General features: G+C 35.1%; 1 protein-coding gene across 1 annotated transcript in view; it reads right to left on the reverse strand.

Moving 5' to 3' along the window:
• Nucleotides 1-22,873, reverse strand: part of LOC115417791 (DENN domain-containing protein 1B-like) — a 249,488-nt gene that overhangs the window by 35,136 nt on the left and 191,479 nt on the right. The window contains 4 exon segments of the mRNA XM_030131907.1: nt 2,269-2,325; nt 2,842-2,877; nt 9,002-9,042; nt 13,023-13,113. Of these exon segments, the coding sequence (XP_029987767.1) occupies nt 2,269-2,325; nt 2,842-2,877; nt 9,002-9,042; nt 13,023-13,113 (225 nt within the window).

Here is a 22,873-nt window from a genome sequence, read left to right on the forward strand (position 1 = left end):
TTGTTTTCGATGACTTTTGATGGTCTAATAATTTTTTCCGCAACTGTAGTTTAAAAACATCAATATTCCCTTAGAGTTTAACGGGAGATTTTTCTTCCTCGGTGAGATGTGAAGAAAGTAGATGGTTAGTTGTGGTAGAAAATCATTATTTACAGTCAGAGCACGAAAAATATTTTAGAAATTTAGAGGTAGAACATTTAAAATCCTAGTCATGGATTAAAAACAAACAAACAAACAAAAAAAATCAATGTTAGGTAAAACCATGTCAGGCATTTTGGAAGCGAAGATAACAATTTAAACTAAACGACTTTTGATGGTCTAATAATTTTTTCCACGACTGCAGAAACAGGGAAAAGGGTTTGAGACTAAAGCAGTTTTGCTGGTACATGGAAATACATTTGGTAAATACCTCCCATCAGTGGTGAAGGTAACAGAGTACTGCGCAGTACATTTACTTACTAATACTAATAATACATATACTAATACTCCTTTACATTTCACAGGGAAAAAATCATACTTTTTGGTCTACATGAAGACTTTCTGCAGTAAAGAACATGATATGACAAAATTAGATTAGATATAACTTTATTGATCCCTTGGGCAGAGCTCTAAGGAAATTAATTAACCCATAAAGACCCAGTGCTACTTTTGTGGCAGTTCCCAAATTTTTCTCTTTATTTCATCTTTCTTAAGCGATTTTTCACTGTTTATTATAATATTATCCTCTGTATTTTGCATTTTTCAGCGTAAATCATGTATTTTTCCCTATATTTAATTCACTGACCATGTGAATATTTATTAAAGCTTAGAAAAAATTGGGTAAAAGTGACTTTTTCACCAAAATATATCATTAATTGAACATAGAAACAAGTGTCCATTCACTGTCATTGATCCAACTGCATGGGTTTTACCAATGAAGCAACGTTGTAGAAGATGACGGTGTTTCCACGGTAACTACAGAGCCTCTGAACGTCCACATGGGTCATATCTGATGACCATGAAAAGATGAAGAACTGTATTTTACACCAATTATTTACATGTAATGACAGGATTAGTGGATCAACAGGTATTAAACAGTTTAAATCACCTGTTTGGGTCTTTATGAGTTAATTATTACACCACTTATCTAAAGCCAATTAGCAAAAAAATGACTCCATATCAACAGCTACAACATTAAAAAGCTCTTACACGAACTACTTGATAATAAAAACAGAATAATAGCATTTTCTGTCATGATATAATATGATGATACGAAAATGAGTCCTTATATTTGATGCTCTTATATCATCTTTTTCACTGTGTTCTGCATTTTTATCGCATGTGTACATTTAAAACTGACTGCACTGTCCATCTGCGCTGGAAGATCCTGCGTGTCTTTTATTGTTTTGAACACTGTAAAAGTATATGTTTTTTCTTTAATCACACTGAGGGTCAGAGCAGAGTGTCTGTTTTTGTTGCTCAAACTGTAAAGTCCACAGATGCAACTTTATGAATAAAACTGACATACATCCAAACACATTTTGCTGATCATACTTCTGACATTCCAGGAGTCGTTTGTCTACTTTTGCTTCGTACTTCTTGCACTTTTGCACTTCCCCTTGTTGTTTAATTTCATTATCTTCGTGCCTTTCGGGTCCTGGAGTCGACACGAGCAGCTGCAGCAGCACAAATGCCTCGCAGATAAAATGCGATTCCACACAACTCCTCACTCATTTGTCTCCCCAACGTGCAGGAAATGTACGTTCGACATCAAACCCAATCGATTCCAACATGCGCGGGCGCGTTCGCGTGCGTGCGGATGCGCGACGCCGAACGCCGCTCCCCCTCCTCGTTCGCCGTCAGCGCCCTCTCTCCTCACTTTCCCACTGACAGATCAAACTGCTATTGCCTTATCAAATCCATCAGGCTTATGGAAACATACACCTCGTTACATTAGCTTTGAGGAAATCACAGGCTCACTGATGAAATATGCAGACAATAAAAGAGAAAGAGGGGCCGGGGCTCGGATGACATGACAGGCCATAGCCAGAGGGGCGTTGGTTAAAAATGTACAGCCCCGAACAAAGCGCTAAGCAGGCTTCAACAGTCATTAAAGGCGGCTGCGTCAGAATCACACACTCCATGTAAAGCAGCCTTCCTGTCTGTTTCCATGAAGGGGGGGGGGGCGTGTGTCTATCTGAGCAGGATAATGTGTACATGTGTGTTTACACGCTTCTGCAAGTGTGTGGGTGTGTGTCAGGAGAAGGTGTGAAGGTCCACGCTGCTTACCCTTGCTTTGAGTCTGCCCTTAATGTCCCGGATACCCCTCTTGGCATGACTCTTGGCCTTAGAGGGAAAAATAACACACATAAACACACATATGCACACACACACACACACACACATGCACAGATTACTAATCAAAACATGTTGCATTAACATTCTGTTCTGGTTTCATGTAACATCAAGAAATGCTTTGATCCCTGTGGCAAAAACACAGAGACAAAAGGCTGGATAAGAGCGCCGTGCACACTAACAGGAGGCGATAACATGAAAGGGCGCCCTGACCACCTATTGTACAGCACATAACTGCACCGTACAGCTCATCAAACACACACACACACACACACACACACCAGTCAAGAGCTACGCCGCCGCCGCCACTCCTCACGTCGCAGACCCCATAAAACACACACCGTATAAGACACTAATTGTTCCTATTCAAACACAGAGGTTGGTTTTCTTGGAACATCCCACCACGTGTTACCAGCCGTAGTCTGGTTCAGGAAAAGGACTTAGTTCTGGAACAGGAGTTAAACAGTCAAGTAGTGGTTTGTGTCTGTTACAGTGAGAACACCGTACCTTTGTCACAGCGGTGTTGATCAGCGCTCCACCCCTCTGCAAAACACACACCAGTTAGAATAGAATAGAATAGAATAAAACAGAACTGAATAGAATAAAACAGAACTGAATAGAATAGAATAGAATAGAGCAGAACAGAATAGAACAAAACAGAACAAAACAGAATAGAATAGAATAGAATAGAACAGAATAGAACAAAACAGAATAGAATAGAATAGAATAGAATAGAACTGAACAGAATAGAATAGAATAAAACAGAACTGAATAGAATAGAATAGAATAGAATAGAGCAGAACAGAATAGAACAAAACAGAACAAAACAGAATAGAACAGAATAGGGCAGAACAGAATAGAACAAAACAGAATAGAATAGAATAGAACTGAACAGAATAGAATAGAATGAAACAGAACTGAATAGAATAGAATAGAATAGAATAGAATAGAATAGAATAGAGCTGAACAGAATAGAATAGAATAAAACAGAACTGAATAGAATAGAATAGAATAGAATAGAATAGAATAGAATAGAATAGAATAGAATAGAGCAGAACAGAATAGAACAAAACAGAACAAAACAGAATAGAATAGAATAGAATAGAACAGAACAGAACTGAACAGAATAGAATAGAATAGAATAGAAAGGAGCAGAATAGAGAACAGAAGAGAACAAAACAGAATAGAGTAGAATAGAATAGAACCGATTAGAATAGAACAGAATAGAAAAAAATAGAATAGAATAGATCAAAACAGAATACAAACTAAAAAAAAAAAAACAGCTCAGAAAAAAATAAAATAGAATAAAACAGGACCAAATAGAACAGAACGGAACAGAATAAAATAAAACAAAATAGAATACAATAGAAAGAGCTTTACTGTCATTGCAAAATACCATTGTACAGTGCACTGAAATGTGTTTTCATGTTCTGAAAGGTACTTAGAGTACAAATATACACATCAATTATAAAAACAGTCAAGAATAAAAATATAAATATAAAAACAGACAGGTAGCAAAGACACACACACACACCAAACTGAGCCTAATATCAATAAAATGTGCAGGATGTACAGGCGACAGTAACAACTCTAATGTCAAGTGTTTTTCATTACAGTGGCTGGTCCAGTGTCCTGAGTTTGGGTTCAGTTACTGTTATCTAATGCACTGACATCATAAAGTGTTCATGTTTATTTGTTTGGTTCAAAGCAGCCACAGCTCTGGGATTGATTCTGCTCTTAAACCTGGTTGTCTGTCTATTTAAGAATCCTCTACATGGACACATATATGCACAATCTGAACAGGTTTGAAATGAACTATTCACATGTGCAAACAGGACGGCATGGGAAGTCTGAGTGCAAAAAGGAAGTGATGACGTTGTCCATGTGATGACTTCTACTGTACCACTGTCTGTGCCTTTTAATTTGACCTTTACATGGTTTGCTGCTGATGCCATTTTCAGTCAAATTAATTTAAAATGTGTCTGAATTTGACCATTGTTGGATACATCTAGTGTAATCTAAGAACAAAAGTGAACAAAACATGCCATTGAATTGAGTGTTTCATTTTTGTTTTTTTTAGATATTTTGAGGTCCAGATCTTACACACCGCACCTTTAACAGCTAGATTTTATATACATTTCACACTTAACAATTGAGTGTAGATTTTTTGTTTTCTGTCGTCCCTGCACTTTTTTAGTATTTGCTGCTGACAACCGTGGTATTTCACCGTAGTGGGGTCGATAAAATCTTATCTTATCTTACCTTATCTTATCTGATCCCACCTTACCTTACCATATCTCATTGTATCTCGTCTTGTCACATCTTATGTGTTCATTTGTGCACTTTATTTCTGTTTTTGCCGCGGACAATTGTGTAATTTCCCCATGGTGGGATCAATAAAATCTTATCTTATCTTGCCCCACCTTACCAAATCGCATTGCATCGCATCGCATCTCATGTCATCTTTTATTTTTTCACTTTTTTTGTATTTGCTGCTGACAACTGTGTAATTTCCCAATGGTGGGATCAGTGAAGTCTTATTTTACCTTACCTTATCTTATCCCACCTTACCTTATCTTATCTTACCATATCTCATCGTGTCTTGTCTTGTTTTATCTTTTATTTTTGCGCTTTATTTTCTATTTGCCACTGACAATTAAGTAATTTCCCCAGGCTAGGATCAATAAAATCTTATCTTGCCCCATCTTACCTTATTTCATCGTATCTTATTTTATACCATCTTCCTTTACCATCTCATTGTATCCCGTCTCATCTTATCTTTTATTTTTTCACTTTTTTTGTATTTGCTGCTGACAACTGTGTAATTTCCCAATGGTGGGATCAGTAAAGTCTTACCTTACCTTATCTTATCCCACCTTACCTTATCTTACCATATCTCATCCTATCTTGTCTTGTCTTATCTTTTATTTTTGCACTTTATTTTCTATTTGCCACTAACAATTAAGTAATTTCCTCATGGCAGGATCAATAAAATCTTATCTTGCCCCATCTTACCTTATTTCATTGTATCTTATTTTATCCCATCTTCCCTTACCATCTCATTGTATCTCGTCTCATCTTATCTTTTATTTCTGCACTTTTTTTGTATCTGCTGCTGACAATTGTGTAATTTCCCCATGGTGGGATCAATAAAGTCTTATCTTATTTTACCTTAGCTCGTCTTATCCCACCTTACCTTACCTTATCTCATCATATCTCGTCTCATCTTATCTTTTATTTTTGCACTTTATTCTAGTATTTGCTGCTGACAACTGTGGAACTTCCCCATGGTGGGGTTGATAAAGTCTTATCTTCTTTTACCTTACGTTATCTTTTACCACCGTACCTTATGTTACCATATCTCATTGTATCTCATCTCATTTTATCTTTTGTTTTTGCACTTTTTTTTTTGTATTTTCTGCTGACAATTGTGTAATTTCCTCATAGTGGGATCAATAAAGTCTTACCACATTTTACCTTACCTTATCTTATCTTACCCCACCTTACCCTATTTTATCATATCTCGTCTAATCTTATCTTTATTTTCGTACTTTATTTTTGCATTTGCTGCTGACAATTGTGTAATTTCCCCATGGCGGGATCAATCTTATCTTATCTTATCTTATCTTATCTTATCTTTATATTAACTAACTCTAACTCTCAAAAGTAAACACTTAAAAATATAGTATCAGAGTGAAAGTAAAAAAACAGTGATGCAATAGGAAGTGTAACACTGCTGAGCCATGATAAACTGCATGATTCATAGCTTTCTGGGTGTTTGTTTTTTTTTTTTTATTTAGACGCAGCCTAAAACAGCGACGGAAGGGACTGTGGATGATTGATTTCTACTTTTGAGTTTTGCAGACTGACATTATGGCTCCCCGTTTCTCTCTGCGTCTGTCTCCTCATCTTCTTCTCTCTTCTCCAGTTGCCGCATCCTCTGCTCGTTCCTTTGGCTCTTTTTCTTTCTTTCTGTTTGGTCTTTTAGTGTAAAGCACAAAGCGTCGGCTAAACGGCTAAACACAGTAAATGGCAGACAGCGTTTCAGAAGTCGGCGGAGGGAGAGGAGGAGAGAGGTCCGAGGTGAAGGCCCCTCTTATAGATCCCTGTCAGTCAGGAAATGTGAACTTTAACAAACCTTTGAAGAGCACTCTAGAGAACTAATTCAGCCCTGGCTGACGGCGCAGGGAGGGAGGGAGGGTGAGGAGGGTGAGGAGGGTGAGGAGGAGATACTCAGCCGGAGTGGGGAAGACAGGGGGAGGGGGGTGGGGGTGGGGGGGGGGCTGTGACAGAGATGAAAAGAGGGAGAGTGGAGTGAGGGGAGGGGGAGATAAAGAGGAATAGATACGGGAAGAAAAGGAGAGGAGGAGGAAAGACACAGGAAGAGATGAAGAAGGAAGGAGGGAGATCTGTGTTCTGGGGTCGGTTCAGCGGAGGAACGCCCGTGTTTGCTGCCAGATCAACATGTCATGTCGGAGGACGTCTTGTCACGTCAAATCACTTCTGTCTCCCCCCACCCACCCACCCACCCATGTCTGTCTCCACTGTCCTGCTGCACGCGCCGCTTCACACACCAAACTGTACCAAACGGAGCGGGATCTTTACATTCAGTCGGCCCCTTCATTCCAACAGCAACAGCCGCCACTTCAAAAGCACCCATGTCAATCACGCTTTCAATTAAGTACAAGTCCACGGAAAAAAGGACTGAAATATAAAAATACAGCGTTTAAGGCAGGAGGTGTCAAAGTCATTTTAGTTCAGGGGCCGCATTCAGCCCAATGTGAGCTCAAACAGGCCGGACCAGTGGAGTGAAAACAGTAAAATTACATTATGAAAATGTAGAACATCGACAAACTATCCACAGGTGTCACAGGTATTTTTACTTCAGGGGTCACGTACAAACCAATTCAATCTCAAATGGCTCAGATCAGTAAAATAATAACATGATAACTGTAAATAACCCTAAGTATAATTGCTGAATTCACTTCTGTAATTGTGTCTTGGTGTATTGTTTTTATTTTGGCTACGTAATGGGTAACTGACTTCACAGACTTTTATTTTGAAGAGTAACTTCCTATCTTAACATCAGAAGGAGAAAAAACGGCAAAGAAAGTTAGACACAGAGTCAGTTTATTGAGCTGTTTAACACACAGCTCTTACAGTTGATTTATGGATTTAGTGCCATTAAATCTAAAAAATCAGCAGTAAAGTGTGTGTGGGGGGGGTATGCTACAATAACCAATAAATAAGGACAACTCCAAAATTTTCTCTTTGTTTCAGTGTAAAAATGTAAAATCACATGACAAAAAATTACAAAAAAATGTGAATAATCTGTACAACAGCCATGGTCTAGAAGGCTGGAGAGTCAGCTTGTGACCATATGGTCGCCGGTTTGATTTCCCCGGGAATGGCAGAAAAAAAAAAGTTTCTGCCCTTGAGCAAGGCACTTAACACCCCCCCCCCAGCGCTTGATATGGCAAGAGCACTGCTCCTGTTCTGCAGAGTGTGTGGTTTATTCCAGCATGTTCTAGTGATAGGTTAAAAGCAGAAGGTTAGTTTCCGTGTGTGGTGCATGTCAATATACTGATAAATAAAGAATCTTACAAACAACTTGAAATTTCTTAAGAAAAACAAGTACAATTTTAACTATACTATGTTTTGGTTTCTCATTTATGCATGTATATTACACAAAATACACAAAACATGTAATAATAGACAGAAAATTGTTAAAATTGCACTTAACCCTATCATATTTGATCCATGAGTTTTGAAGCCCTCTACATGATCAGTGTCATATTTTTTGTCTTGAAAAACCTGATGTATACAATTAGATACATGCAATACAGAGATAATCCACCAGGGGGAGGAGTTCATTCACCAGAGGCCTTTCCAGTGACACTACAAGACTGCCATTAATGAGGAAGGAGGCAGAACTTTGACAGTTTTGAACAGGAATTACCAATTTGTTAGACATGTTTGTGTTATATTATGTTTTTGTTTGTTCAAAAATAATAATATTTGAGCATTGAGACCCGATGTGTCAAATATGATACAAAATTGAAACTCACACATGGAAATTGATATTTGAAAACAATATTTTTGGTTGTTCAGAAGGACCAATAAAGGCTCTGGTTTCAAAGAACTGGAATTTTCTGTCAGTGATTTAATGGTGCAGACTTTACAGGGTTAACTTCTCTCAGGACATTTCAGGTTGTTTTTTTATTTATTTTTTATTAAACCTTTATTTACCCAGGCAAGCAATTAAGAACAGATTCTTATTTACAAATGCACCCTGATCAAAGAGCAATGGCTCCTTGAGGGGAAGGGGTTGAGGAGGCTAAAAGTTCATGGTTGTTTAGATTATTCATATTTTTTTGTAATTTTTTTGTCAAGTAATTTTACTTTTTTTACACTAAAACAAAGAGGAAAAACTGGAGTTGTTATTATTTATAGGTTATTATGTCATTATTTTACTGGTCTGACCCACTTGAGATTGAATTGTCTGTATGTAGAACCTGAACGAAAATATTGTGACACCTTTAATTGTTAATATCTTTGCATTTCATGAGCTGGATTGGACTGTTTGGCGGGTCGGTTTTGGCCCACATGCCGTGTGTTTGACACCCCTGATTTAGAGCGTAATATGGACGGCCGAGTCTGCGAGTACCTTCACTGTGTGCATCCATTGCTGGTAAGACCTTGAATTACCTGCAGGGATTTAGAAAACACAAAAAGCATGAATTAATCATTGTGCAAACATTAACATTGCAAAGCCAATAGAAGTATGGATATTACTGTGACAGTCTCATACGTGCACATTACTGAGAACTGCAAATTATTTCTATATCGAACAGAGTAAAGAGACAATGTATGTACAAATGTGTAAAAATAATACAGTCAGATCTATGTTATTTGATTTAATGATGTGCTACGAGTCAAATAAGCCAGTGAAATGTCAGTATTTTATCTTCCATGACATGGAAAAAAAGAGATGTGTTACTATTTCTTCACCTTTTTTTATTTATTGGTTGTTTTCTTTCAAAGTTTCTTTCCAAAGTTAAGATGTTTTCTTGAGGGCAGAGCAGAGGGCTGTTTTTTTTTTTTTTGTAGCACTGATGTTTATCATCGCTTTGCTTTTCAGATAAAAATAAATAAATAAATAAATTACACAACAGTGCAGCTCAGATCAGAATGAATAAGTCTAATAATATCAAAGATACTTCTGCGGTAGATGTGGATGACATTTTTCTCCGCGTGTAAATACGACTCAAACCTGAGGTGTGATGATCAAAATGACATAATTTGTCTGAGCGTTCCTCTGGGAATTTGTTTCACACTCAAACTTCTGAGATCTTGCACAGTTTGCACCTGTAATCAGACTCTGTTCACACAAAACAATACGGACTCTTTTGTCAATCTTGTTTTGCCACATTCAATCAGATTTACAGGTAACCTCTACATCAGCTCCAACAGAGGAGTGTGGCAGCGTATGACACTTTAGATGCACGTCAAATGTGGAAGTAATTAACAAAATTGACATGAGAGGCTGTGGTTTTATTCACTTTTTCACGTTCTACAAAGCTCGGTGACAAATTATTATATTGTACACCATGTCGATTTTCCTCTGGGTTAATTTTCTTTACATTGTCAGTTAAAACGCTTCGAAAATGCTTCAGTGTTTTGCTTTATTAACCCATAAAGACCCAAAAGCATCTACTGATATTAACGGTTTAAAACCTGTTGATCCACTAATCCTATCAATACATGTAAATATTTGGTGTAAAACGCAGTTTGTCATTTTTTCATGGTCATCAGATATGACCCATTTGGACGTTCAGAGGCTCCGTAGTTACCACAGAAACACTGTCATCTTCTACAGCATTGATTCGCCAATAAAACCCATGGAACTGGATCAATGACAGTGGATGGAGACACTTAGTTGAATAGATAAAATAAACAAAAATGAATAAGAAAATTACAAAATAACAAATAATGTGAGAAAAATAAGCAAAAAATTGATTAAAAATCAGTTAAAAAAAAAAAAAGCAACAAAATGAGCAATAACGGCCAAAGTGGTCAATAAAATGAACAAAAATGAATAATAAATCAACAAAAACATTAATAAAATGAACCAAAAAAGCCACAAACTGAACAAAATTGAAGGAAAATTATAAAATGTGCAACAAAATGTCGAAAAATAAACAAAATAAGCAGCAAAATGAAGAAAAACTAATACAATACCAAGCAAAATTAATAATAAAAATGAAGAAAAGCAAACAAACTAAGGTTGGAAAACCCATGGAATCTGATCAATGACAGTGGATGGAGACACTTAGTTTAAAATAAAATAAACAAAAATGAATCAGAAAATTACAAAATAATAAGTAATGTGAGAGAAAGAAGCAAAAAAATAAATAAAATGTAGTAAAAAAAAAAAAAAGCCACAAAATGAGCAAAAACAGCCAAAGTAGTCAATAAAATGAACAAAAATGAATAATAGATCAACAAAAAAATAAATAACATGAACCAAATAAGCCACAAACTGAACAAAATTGAAGAAAAATTATAAAATGTGCAACTAAATGTAGAAAAATAAACAAAATAAGTTACAAAATGAACAAAAACAAATAAAATACCAAGTAAAATGAAGAAAAATGAGCAAAATGAGGCTGTAAAACTGACGGAGTTTGATCAGTGACGGTGGTTCTTGGTTTATGTTCAGATATATTTTTCTGGAAAAGTCACTTTTTCTTTAGTTTTCTCTGTTTCTGACAAAATTTACCTTAACTTGAATCTGATCCTTGATGAACATGTACACAATTAGTCAACTAATATACAACAAAATACCTGATTTTCACTGAAAAAACACACACAACAGAAGATAGTATTCTAATAAATGATTACTTAAAGGTTGAATCTCGAGAAACATTCATTTGGAACCGACACTAAAGTAGAACTGGGTCTTTATGGGTTAAATTTGACTAATGTTGAACGTTTTGTCGTAATGAACTTCACAGTTGTTCTGCTGTTTGACGTGTTCTGATCATAAAGTAGAGAACTTTCCATCAAACTGAGATAGAACTAGTGCTAGAACGCCGGCTGCACTTATTTACTCTATTTTACTTGAAAGTCGTGGAATCCATTTTTAATTTCAATGATCAAAATAAGAACTAAATCACAAAATCAAAGACTAGAGGTTTTCTTACGGATTTATGTCGTTAAGTCTTTTTTTAAAAATGTATTACTTCCATTACGCCTGTTGTTTTTAAACTTAATTTTCTTCAATAAATATCCTGTTGTATAATTTTCATCTTTCTCTTACGTTGTGTCATGTCATTTTGCTCTTCATTCGTCTTGCTACTCCATTTTTATGTTTGTATATTTAACAGTTTTTGTCTTGTTGTGACTCTTACATATTTTTTCTCTCTGACTTTTTTTTTTTTTTTAACATTATTTTCTTCTTTTTCTTGCCATATTTTTTGTACGTGCATCTTGAACAGTTTTTATCCTTCTACACTTGTTTCATCTGGTTTTATCTTCATACAAGTTGTTACAATGTTTTTATTTTTACATAGTTTTGTTTTGTTTTGTTTTGTTACTTGTTTAACATGGTTTATGTCATGTTTTTTTTATATAATTTTCTTATTATTATTATTTTGCAGTGTCATTTTGTATCATGTTCCTCATCCTTTTATGTTGTTTTTGTCTTAATTTTTCTTCTCTTTTTACAACTTGTTACATCGTTTTTGTCTTAATATTTCTTTTATGATTGTTTTTTATTTCTTTTACTGTATAATTCTTGTTGTTTTTGTCATTTTACATTGTTTTTGTAAGTGCATCTTTGACAGTTTTTGCTCTTTTGCATCTTTTTATGCTGTTTTTGTCTTGTTTCATCTCAATTTTCCTTCTCTTTTTACAACCTGTTACATCGTTTTTCTCTTAATATGTCTTTTATGATTATTTTTAGTTTCTTTTATTGTTTAATTCTTGTCATTTTTGTCATGGTAAATTGTTTTTGTATGTGCCTCTGACAGTTTTTGCTCTTTTGCATCTTTTTATGCTGTTTTTGTTTCTTCTTCCACTTTGTTTCATCTTTTACCTTATATTTTTATTAATTTTAACTTATTTTTTATCTTTACATATCTCTTACGTTTTATTTGACACATCTTTCATGTTATACTTTGTATCAGTCATGTTTTTGCATCTTTCACATTTAAGTTATAACAAATATCCGTCTGGTTTCTAAAACTTTCTCTACGGAATCAGCTTTTAAGCTTTAAAAAAACAAAACATTTAGTTATTTATTGCAATACTTATCCCTATCAAATTTTTAAATCCACATTTGTATTCACATTGCAATATTTACACCTAATATTATAACTTATATTACAATAATATGAAATAATGAAACAGTTTATAAAATGCATGGATCGTATGTGTTCTAAAGGGTATAAAACTCCCCCAAAAACTTCCATTTCAGGTCTTTTTTGAGAACAAACATCCATATTTTAATGCATAAGATGTTTTTTTTAACTGTGCATTTTATTGTATTGGATCACTGGCTGTGATTTTAAGGTTTCTTTTCAGTTCTTACATCTCACCGCAGGATAATAACATGCGCCTGTTGCGTGAAATACGTCAAATAAATATAATTTGACTAATTGATAGACAGGTCTAGCGCCACTTACTTCCACAGAAGCCCCCCTCTGTGATCTCTTCTTCAAACACGTCGGTGAAGCCTCGGCCTGCGTTCAATTTGGCCAGCCGTCCGTCGATAAACTACAACCATAAATTACAACGTGCTTATTAAAGGAGGGAGGGGGGGAAGAGGGGAAAAAGGGGGAGGGGGGTGGGGTTACGCTTATAGAGATATCCACACACACATACCGATCCAAACACTCAGGCCGCAGTGGGGTGTTATTAATCCTACCTGACGGAAACTACATCCCCAAGATTAGGTGGGTTGCAGGTAATAGGGATTTGGTAATGTGGAGCAGGTGAGGAATTAGGGCAGCCGACTACACGCTGCACACTGTCTGAGACATGAGGAAGTTTCATTTCCTCCCTTTGTAACATGGAGCACATAAAACTCCATCTCATAAATATGGACCTAACAGCCCGGACAGCTACACATTTCACCAACACGCACGCACAGGCCAGTAAATAAATTATCAGGCAAACGCGCGCCGTCATGTACACATACGCACATCAAGGTTCTAATAGTTTGGGATTTTTCATTCTAGTTTGGTTTTATTTACTTTTGACTTTTTTTTTTCTTCTCCAATTCAGTTAGTTTTAATTGGTTTTTAGAGCAGGTTTGCTAGTTTTTATTAGTTTTCATTTTCTTCTAAATGCTTAGTTTTAGTTTAGTTTTAGTATTAGTTTTAGTTTTGTCGTATCTTTTCTCTTCCTCTCCGTCGTACAGGGTGGGGAAGCAAAATTTACAATGAACATTTAGCTGTTTTTTCTCAGCAGGCACTACGTCAATTGTTTTGAAACCAAACACATACTGATGTCATAATCATACCTAACACTATTATCCATACCTTTTCAGAAACTTTTGCCCATATGAGTAATCAGGAAAGCAAACGTCAAAGAGTGTGTGATTTGCTGAATGCACTCGTCACACAAAAGGAGATTTCAAAAATAGTTGGAGTGTCCATAAAGACTGTTTATAATGGAACGAAGAGAATGACTATGAGCAAAACTATTACCAGAAAGTCTGGAAGATACTATTAAAGAAGAATGGGAGGAGTTGTCACCCGAATATTTGAGGAACACTTGCGCAAGTTTCAGGAAGCGTGTGAAGGCAGTTATTGAGAAAGAAGGAGGACACATAGAATAAAAACATTTTCTATTATGGACATTTTCTTGAGGCAAATAAATTTTCATGACTTTCAATAAACTAATTGGTCATACACTGTCTTTCAATCCCTGCCTCAAAATATTGTAAATTTTGCTTCCCCACCCTGTATTCAGATAAATCCCAGACAGGACTCTGCTGCTTTCTCCCAACTTTAATCTCCATGTTTCCAGGTAGAGTGGGGACCAGAAGACGACTGAAAACCACAAGTGACGGACCGTGAAGTGTTGTATGGTGCCGCTAGCTAAAATTGCTAGAGCGAAATAAATCGCTTTCGCATCAATCGTTGACAAAGTTGACAAAGATGAAAACAAAGGAAATTTTATCCAGAATTTTTTTGTTTTACTTTTGGAAGCACACAATACAGTTTCAGTTATTTATTGTTTTTTTCTTTTAATTATAGTTTTTATTTATTTCAGTTAACGAAAATGTTTTTTCAATTCTAGTTTTTGTCATTTTGTTAGTTTTCATTAACGATAATAACCTTGACGCACATTTGTGACAAAACCCAATAATAACGCATTCTTTAGACGTTAAAGCATGAGGAATATCTAGCGCAGGGGTCTCAAACTCATTTTCTTTCAGGTTCCACATTCAGCCCCATTTGATTTGCAGTGGGCTGGACCAGTAAAATAATAACAGAACTAGAAGCACTCGGAGAGCGCAGACCTCCGCCAAAGCTGATCAGTGCCCCCCCCCCATGGGCCCCCCCACGCCAAGGAGGTTATGTTTTTGCCAGGGTTTGTTTGTCTGTCTGTCTGTTTGTCTGTCCGTTAGTGTGCAACATAACTCAAAAAGTTATGGACAGATTTTGATGAAATTTTCTGGTCTGCGCACCCCCCCCGTGAGCCCCCCCACCCCGGATCACCACCAAAATTTAATCATTTCTTCCTTATCCCATTTCCAACAAACCCTGAAAATTTCATCAAAATCTGTCCATTACTTTTTGAGTTATGCTGCACACTAACGGACAGACAAACAGACAAACAAACAAACCCTGGCAAAAACATAACCTCCTTGGCGGAGGTAATAACCTATGAATAATGACAGCTCCAAATTTTTGTGTTTGTTTTAGTGCAAAAAACCCCCACTAAATGATGAAAATACTTACTTTTATAAACTATCCAAACAAAAAAGATGTGAATAACCTGAAAAAAGTGAAATTTGTTAAGAAAAAGTAAGTGCAATTTTAACAATATTCTGCTTCAACTCATCATTTCTACATGTGCATTATGGATCAGATCTACACAGACACTAAACACTGAGGAACAGGCAGAAAAGAGTTCAAATTGGGCTGAATTTTCTTTAGACATTTCAGGTTGTTCATATTTGTTCAAGTTATTCACATTTTATTGTTACAGGAAAGTTTGTAAATGTAAATATTTTCATAATTTAATGTTATTTTTTGCACTAAAACAAAGACAAATATTTGCAGTTGTTAATTCAAGATTTTTTGCTATATTTGAGATTTTTTTTTTGGCTTAATTCAAGATTTTTTTTACTTAATTGAAGATTTTTTTTTGGATTAATTCAAGATTTTTTTTTACTTAATTCAAGATTTTTTTTGTCTTAATTCAAGATGTTTTTACTTAACTGAAGATTTTTTTTGGCTTAATTCAAGATTTTTTTGCTAAATTTGAGATTTTTTTGCTTAATTCAAGGTTGTTGTTTTTTTACTTAATTGAAGATTTATTAATTTTCTTAAGACATTTCAGGTTGTTCATATTTGTTCAGGTTATTCACATTGTATTGTTACAGGATAGTTTGTAAATGTAAATATTTTTGTAATTTAATGTTATTTTTTGCACAAAAACAAAGACAAATATTTGAAGTTGTTAATTCAAGATTTTTTGCTATATTTGAGATTTTTTTTGGCTTAATTCAAGATTTTTTTTTTTTTTACTTAATTCAAGATTTTTTTTGTCTTAATTCAAAATTTTTTTGCTTAACTGAAGATTTTTTTGGCTTAATTCAAGATTTTTTGCTAAATTTGAGATTTTATTTATAGGCATAGTATAATATTTCTTTCACATCAAACTGAGAAGAAAATATGGAGTCATTATTTTTTATAGGTTATGTTATTATTTGACTGTATATCATATTGGTCTGTATGTGGAACCTGAACTAAAATGAGTTTGACAGCCTTGACTGTGGAATTTTTGCACTTTGCAAATTCATCCCAGGGGCCGGATTGGAACCTTTGGTGGGCCGCATTTGGCCCCCGGGCCACATGTTTGGGACCCCTGATCTAGCATTTATAGGCTGTGACTAAATAAAAATGGAAAAAAAAAACAAAACACAACAGTTTCAAACATATTTTTCTTATCATTCTTGCCATGGCTGTGCTTGACCGACCTCTTGCTTATTTTAGGCAGAAAAACTGTTTATTAACGGCGAAAACGACAAACATAAAAAAAAAATCTTTTCACCCCAACGATGCAATAATAGCAGAAAGTCACACAGATGGTGCACTGTTTCCTATTAATCTAATTCAAACACACTGACCTCTGAGTTCCTATTGGTTTCCTGTCCCATCTAGGGTTGGAACGATATGGAAATTTCATATCACGGTTACTGTGACCAAAATTATCTCGATTATTATTATTATTGCGATATTGTTGAAATTGTGCTCAAAATGATCAAAAAGTACTTATACACACACTTAAAATTAATTTAACCAAGTTGTATTTTGAAAACAAACAAACAAACAAATAAAATAACTGGCACAATGTACCTTCTGTTGCAGAAACATTCAAATATTAACCTTTAGTGGTCTGAGCCTATTTTGTCTGTTTTTCAGTCCTTCTGATTTTGCCTTTATATACTATATAAACAAATGTTTACTATACCCATGTTTGGTTTCAGCACAACTTCATCTATATCATCTATCTATTATTTTTTCACTTCAACCTACTATAAAAACATAAAAGTCCAGAAAACACAAAAAAATGTTAAGTATGATTTAAAAAATGTATATACTTCAGTGCATAAATAACACACAGATGCTTAATGAACCTTTTCAAAGACTTCAAAAGTGAATATTGGTTCCAAATATTAGGCATATAAAATCAAAATTGTAATAAATTAAAACTATACTCAAATATTTGACATAAAAGCAGACCTTTCCATAGGGTTTTTTCCCCTAAAAGTGCGGTAATCAAACATGGTTATCATGATACTTAGAATTTAAACGGTAATACTAACTGTCTGCAGTTTTACCGTGGTTTATCATTATACCGGTAATCGTTACATCCCTAGTCCCATCGTGTGTAATCCAAGGAAATCGTCATGGGAAGAACACTTTGTATGTTAGGGCTAACTGCAGAGGTAAAGCGCACAAATTTTCAACTCTTGCGGTTTCTTTTCAACGACTATAACCTGAACTGATGGATTCCTTTAAAAAAAAAAAAAAAAAAAAAAAAAACACCACACACACATTTTATCTGAACTTTTCTAATCTGTTCAACCTCAGACAAAAATCGCTGTGTCTTTGTGAGAAAAGCAGCCGACTTTTAATTACAACGAATAAAGCATTTGAGTGAGTCTTAACTTATTTGGACTCATAATTGCATTAATTAGCCATCACTGCCACCCACCTTTCTGGCATCCTTTGTACAGTTAAAAACAACAGCTTATTGTAAACAAGTCTGTAAGTACAAAAAAGTTGATAGGAACATATTGTCAGATTGTTTATTTCTTTATTTTTTTGTTTCTTTTTTGTGTGTTTTTAATTGTACTGATCCTACTCCTCCCGCCTCTGGATGCGTGTCCAAAGTGTAACCACAGTGTAGGTTTGTTTTAGGGTGCGCGTCCTTAGGGACAGGCTGCTAACTAGCGACCGACACGGCCACCCGCTCCTCTGGTCATAAGAGCTGGAAACTCATCATTAGATCATTTTAATGAGAGGTGAGACTGCAGGTTCCAACCGCTGCTCCGCTACTCAGCTGGCCCAATTAGTGCACATAATCAACCCAAATCATCACCTAGCCAGAGCCGCCACTTAAACCCCCCCCCACCACCACCACCCCACCCCCATCGCCGCCACCCCCTCCTCGTCTCCTCCGCACACACCCCAGCCAGATTACCTGCCTCACTGTGGGCTTTAATTAGACATTACTCAACAATAGCAGACTGTGATCAACACATGCAAAAAAACACAACAAAACAAAACAAAACAAAAAAAAACACTCAGGCACAAACACACACACACACACACATAAGCTCAACGCAGGAGCTTGTTTTCTTTGTTTTGTTCATAAAGGCCCAAATGAGGAGCAGCTTTAGTCAAACAAGAAGGAAGAGATGGCATAAATCAGATGAAAAGAGTTCAGGTTTGATCACAGTGTTTGGGAGAAATAGGAAAATAATAGGAAGACAAGTGGAAAAGGAAGGAGGGATTACTACTACCCCTGATACTGATACCCTACCTACCCAGGGATTAACTCTGAGTCTTATCTTTAATTAAAAAAAAAAACTTTTACAAAATTTGTTAAAAATAAATAAATAAATAAGTAAACAATAACACTGGTCAACAACAAATTTATTGTTTCAGTTTTTTGAGCTGATTTAGGATAATTTTGGTGTGCTGAATCCAAAAATCACATTCATTTTGCTCAATCAGGTCAACTTTCTGAACTCTGCTACATATTGGCTTTTTAACATTTTTGCTTACATTTATGGGTATTTTCACATCATATGATACAAAATTCTTTCATTTTTCTTGCAATAAATGAGTTCTGAAGATTTTACTTTTGCCAATTTATGATTAATGTTTTTTTTAATATTACAGGTGAATGAAATGGCTTCGACTAGAAGATCTTGCAAAAATAAGCCTGATGTATTCTGCTACATCTGCGTTGAATACACCATTTTACGTAACAGGAATCAAGTCACAAGTTTCATAAAGTGTGCTTACCAATCTTATTTCGGTATTAATTATTATATTTTGTGAGAAGATCAAATTTTTCAAAATCAAATTAGCAAAAAAACCTGAGCTGATTGAGAAAAACAGATGTCATTTTTGGATTTAGCGGTGCAAAATGGTCCTAATTCAGTTGAAAAAACCTAGATAACTTGCAAAAAACATTTTTTTGTAACCCAGTGTAATAATAATAGTTACTAATACTAATACTTTTGTTACATTAATATTCTGTCTTGTCTGATTTTGTTTGTTCCTTGTTTTTTGGGTGTTTGTTGATTGTTATGTTTTGTCTGATTGCTGTTGTTTACTTTGTCTTATTGTTTACTTCATTGTGTATTCATTTGTGTTGCCTTCAAGGACTTATGTATGTACTTATTAGGGATGTAACGATTACTGGTTTACGATAAACCGCGGTAAAATTCCTGATGGTTAGTATTACCATTTAAATTCTAATTATCATGATAACAGTGTTTGACTAACGCATTTTGAAAGAGAGAGAGAGAGAGAGAGAAAGAGAGAGAGAGAGAAAGAGAGAGAGAATCTATCTATCTATCTATCTATGAAAAAGAAACTAAAACAACTCAAACTTGATGGAAAATGGTCAAACAATGGCCATAAGGTGCCATCTTTAATGCACATGGGTATGTTTGATGTTTACATGTTACTATTTGAATGTTTCTGCCAACAGAAAGTACATTATGCCTATTATTTTATTTGTTTTTTTCAAAATATAACTTGGTTAAATTATTTCAGTGTGTGTATAAGTACTTTCTGAATATTTTGAGCATATTTCAACAATACCGCGATAATAATGATAACCGGGATAATTTTGGTCACAGTAACCGTGATATGAAATTTTCACATCGTTACATCCCTAGTACTTATCTATTTATTTACTTTTCTGGTATGTTAATATGGGTGTGTATGTATATGTATGTGAGGATGATCAGTGCGGTTAATTACTTACAAAAGATCTAAGGGACTTGACTTTTCATATATTCTGCTGATGGGAAGCTAAAGGATAGACTGTTGTGTGGAGAAGGGGTGGGATTAAATAAGCTCTACTTCCTCCCACTCCTTTTCGAATGTGCAAATGAAGTCATGTATATGTATAAGTTTTGTTTTTGTTTTTTGTTTTCTTCTGTGACCTCTTACTACCTGTTTTATTTCGAAGGACTAAGTAAGATTACTTTGTCTTGTTGCATATTCGAAATAAACTAAACTAAACTAAAAAAAAAACAAAAAAAACTATGTATAATATACATCAGTTTTCCTAATCTGTTTTACTATCTGTTATTTACATTATTAGGACTCAAAACAGATGTTATTATATCGTTAAGGAAGCAAAAGTAATGTGTTATGTTGTATAAATGTGAGATGGGGGTGGGATTTAAGAAGTTTTCTTCTTCCCACTCCTTTTTGAGCAGTACATATTGAATTTATTTGGTAATTGCAATTGCTATTTCGTCTTGATCACCTTTGTTTATTAATGTATTTGCTCCGCCATTAGTTCTTTCTACACAAAAGATGTTTGATTAAGTTCTTCTGCTCAAAACAAATAAATGATTGAATGAAAATGAATGAATAAATAAACTAAAAATTGAGAGAAACACATGTAAAGAACATGTGTGTGAAATTTGAAAAGAATATTGTTAGAGAAATGGGTTGAAATGAAGTTGAAATTTTCAAAGATCTGTAGAAAAAAACAATCCAAAAATGTAAATTCAGTCATCCATCTGTGCATTGCACCTGTCCTAGTGGTAAAGAACATGGGTGTGTAATTTGAAAAGAAATGGGCGAATAGAGTCCAAAAAATGGGATGGACAAAATCTCAGAAAGAAAGAAAGAAAGAAAGAAAGAAGGACAGAAGGAAGGAAGGACAGAAGGAAGGAAGGAAGGAAGGAAGGAAGGACGGACGGACGGACGGACGGACGGACGGACGGACGGACCGACCGACCGACCGACCGACCGACCGACCGACCGACCGACAGACCGACAGACAGACAGATAGATACACAGTTCCAGTCCTGTGGTCTGGATGCAGATCAACCTCCCAACAGAAGTGGGTGGTACTTTCACTGGAGGAGAACTCAACTAATTCAATCAAAGTCCATATATGACTTCTATCAGTGATCAATAGGAACTATATTCATATCTGTAACCATTTATTTTATAAACCATCAAAATATGGACCATTACAAGTCAAGGCACATTTTCAATATTTCAAAAATTCGTCAAAAATTCATGAGGAGAAATCAATTTGTTTTTTTTTTGTTCAAGCTTAAAAAGTTTGCTTTCTATAAACATAACAATAGAACATTTAAAATAACAGTCATGGAAAAAAAAAAAAATTTAAAGTCTATGTTGAGAAAGTCCATGTATAACTCATATCAGTGATCAATAGTAACTATATTGATATCTGTAACCATTTCCATGTTATAAACCATCAAAATATGGACCATTATAAGCAAAGGCACCTTTTCAATATTTCAAAAAATTGTCAAAAAATTCATGAGGAGAAATCTTTTTTTTTTTTTTTCAAGCTTAAAAAGTTTGCTTTCTATAAACTTAACAATAGAACATTTAAAATAACAGTGATGGATTAAAAAAAAAATCAAACTATGTTGAGAAAGTCCATATATAACTCATATCAGTGATCAGTAGTAACTATATTGAATATCTGTAACCATTTACATGTTACAAACCATCAAAATATGGACCATTATAAGTAAAGGGACATTTTTAATGTTTGAAAAATTCATAAAAAATGCAAAAATTTCTCAAAACTGTGAACAAACTTTGCAGACATTGTCCCAAGGAAGATACATATAAAATTTGAAATGAATCCGACCAGTAATTTCGAAGCCATTCCAGACGAAGACGACACCGGACAGAACACCTTCACAGTAGCTCATGACCAATCGGCCGGTCAGATAAAAATAGTTTGGGATCAATTCAGTTGTTTCCATGTCATCAAATAGTCATGAAATTCAACAAAATTCACCACTGATATACTGTGTTGGTATAAATGTTTGGTTTTTAACACTTTTCAGCTTTATTACCCAGTCAAACTGTTAGAGAAGTAAGTAAAAAGTAATAAAATGTCATAATATTTGTGTAAATGTACCTGTTTTTATTCAGTTTTATTACGTTTCACTAAGTAAACTGAATCCCGTCTCCATTTCCAGCCCAAACATGTGAGTTTGTCGAGTCCACATTCAGGCACAGCGAGTTCCATCCTGGGAGTCTACATGTCTACATGTCATTGTGTCTCCGGTTTGTGTTGAAGTTGCAGACGGAAAGAGGGAGACTTATCCCATCTGGATACTGACTCACTCACGGGTTTGTCAAAGCGCTCGACATTTCTATACACTCTGGAATCGTCGAACCAAAATTTGGGATTTGGTCTCAGCGGGGGTTTATTTGAGGAGATATGATGATGTACATGGTGAGCTGAAAGGAAGCTGTTTTCTCCATCTGGCCTTTATTTATGGAGTATTAGTTTATAGAGAGTAGAAACATAAAGACAGGGATGGAGGGTGAGTAACGTTGGAGATGGGCGACAGAGACGGAGGTTTGAACATATCTAAAAAAAAAAAAAAAAAAAAAAAAAAAAGGAAGGATATCGGAATTTTGCAACAGATGTAGTTCGGCCATAAACACAAAATCACTCAGAAAACTGTCATATGTTTTAAAGGGCTCACATTTATCTAAACCCACTTTTATTAGTACGCCTGTAACGGTACACAAAATTT

Source organism: Sphaeramia orbicularis, chromosome 4 (assembly GCF_902148855.1).
Source record: "Sphaeramia orbicularis chromosome 4, fSphaOr1.1, whole genome shotgun sequence".
NCBI classification, from domain to species: Eukaryota; Metazoa; Chordata; class Actinopteri; order Kurtiformes; family Apogonidae; genus Sphaeramia; species Sphaeramia orbicularis.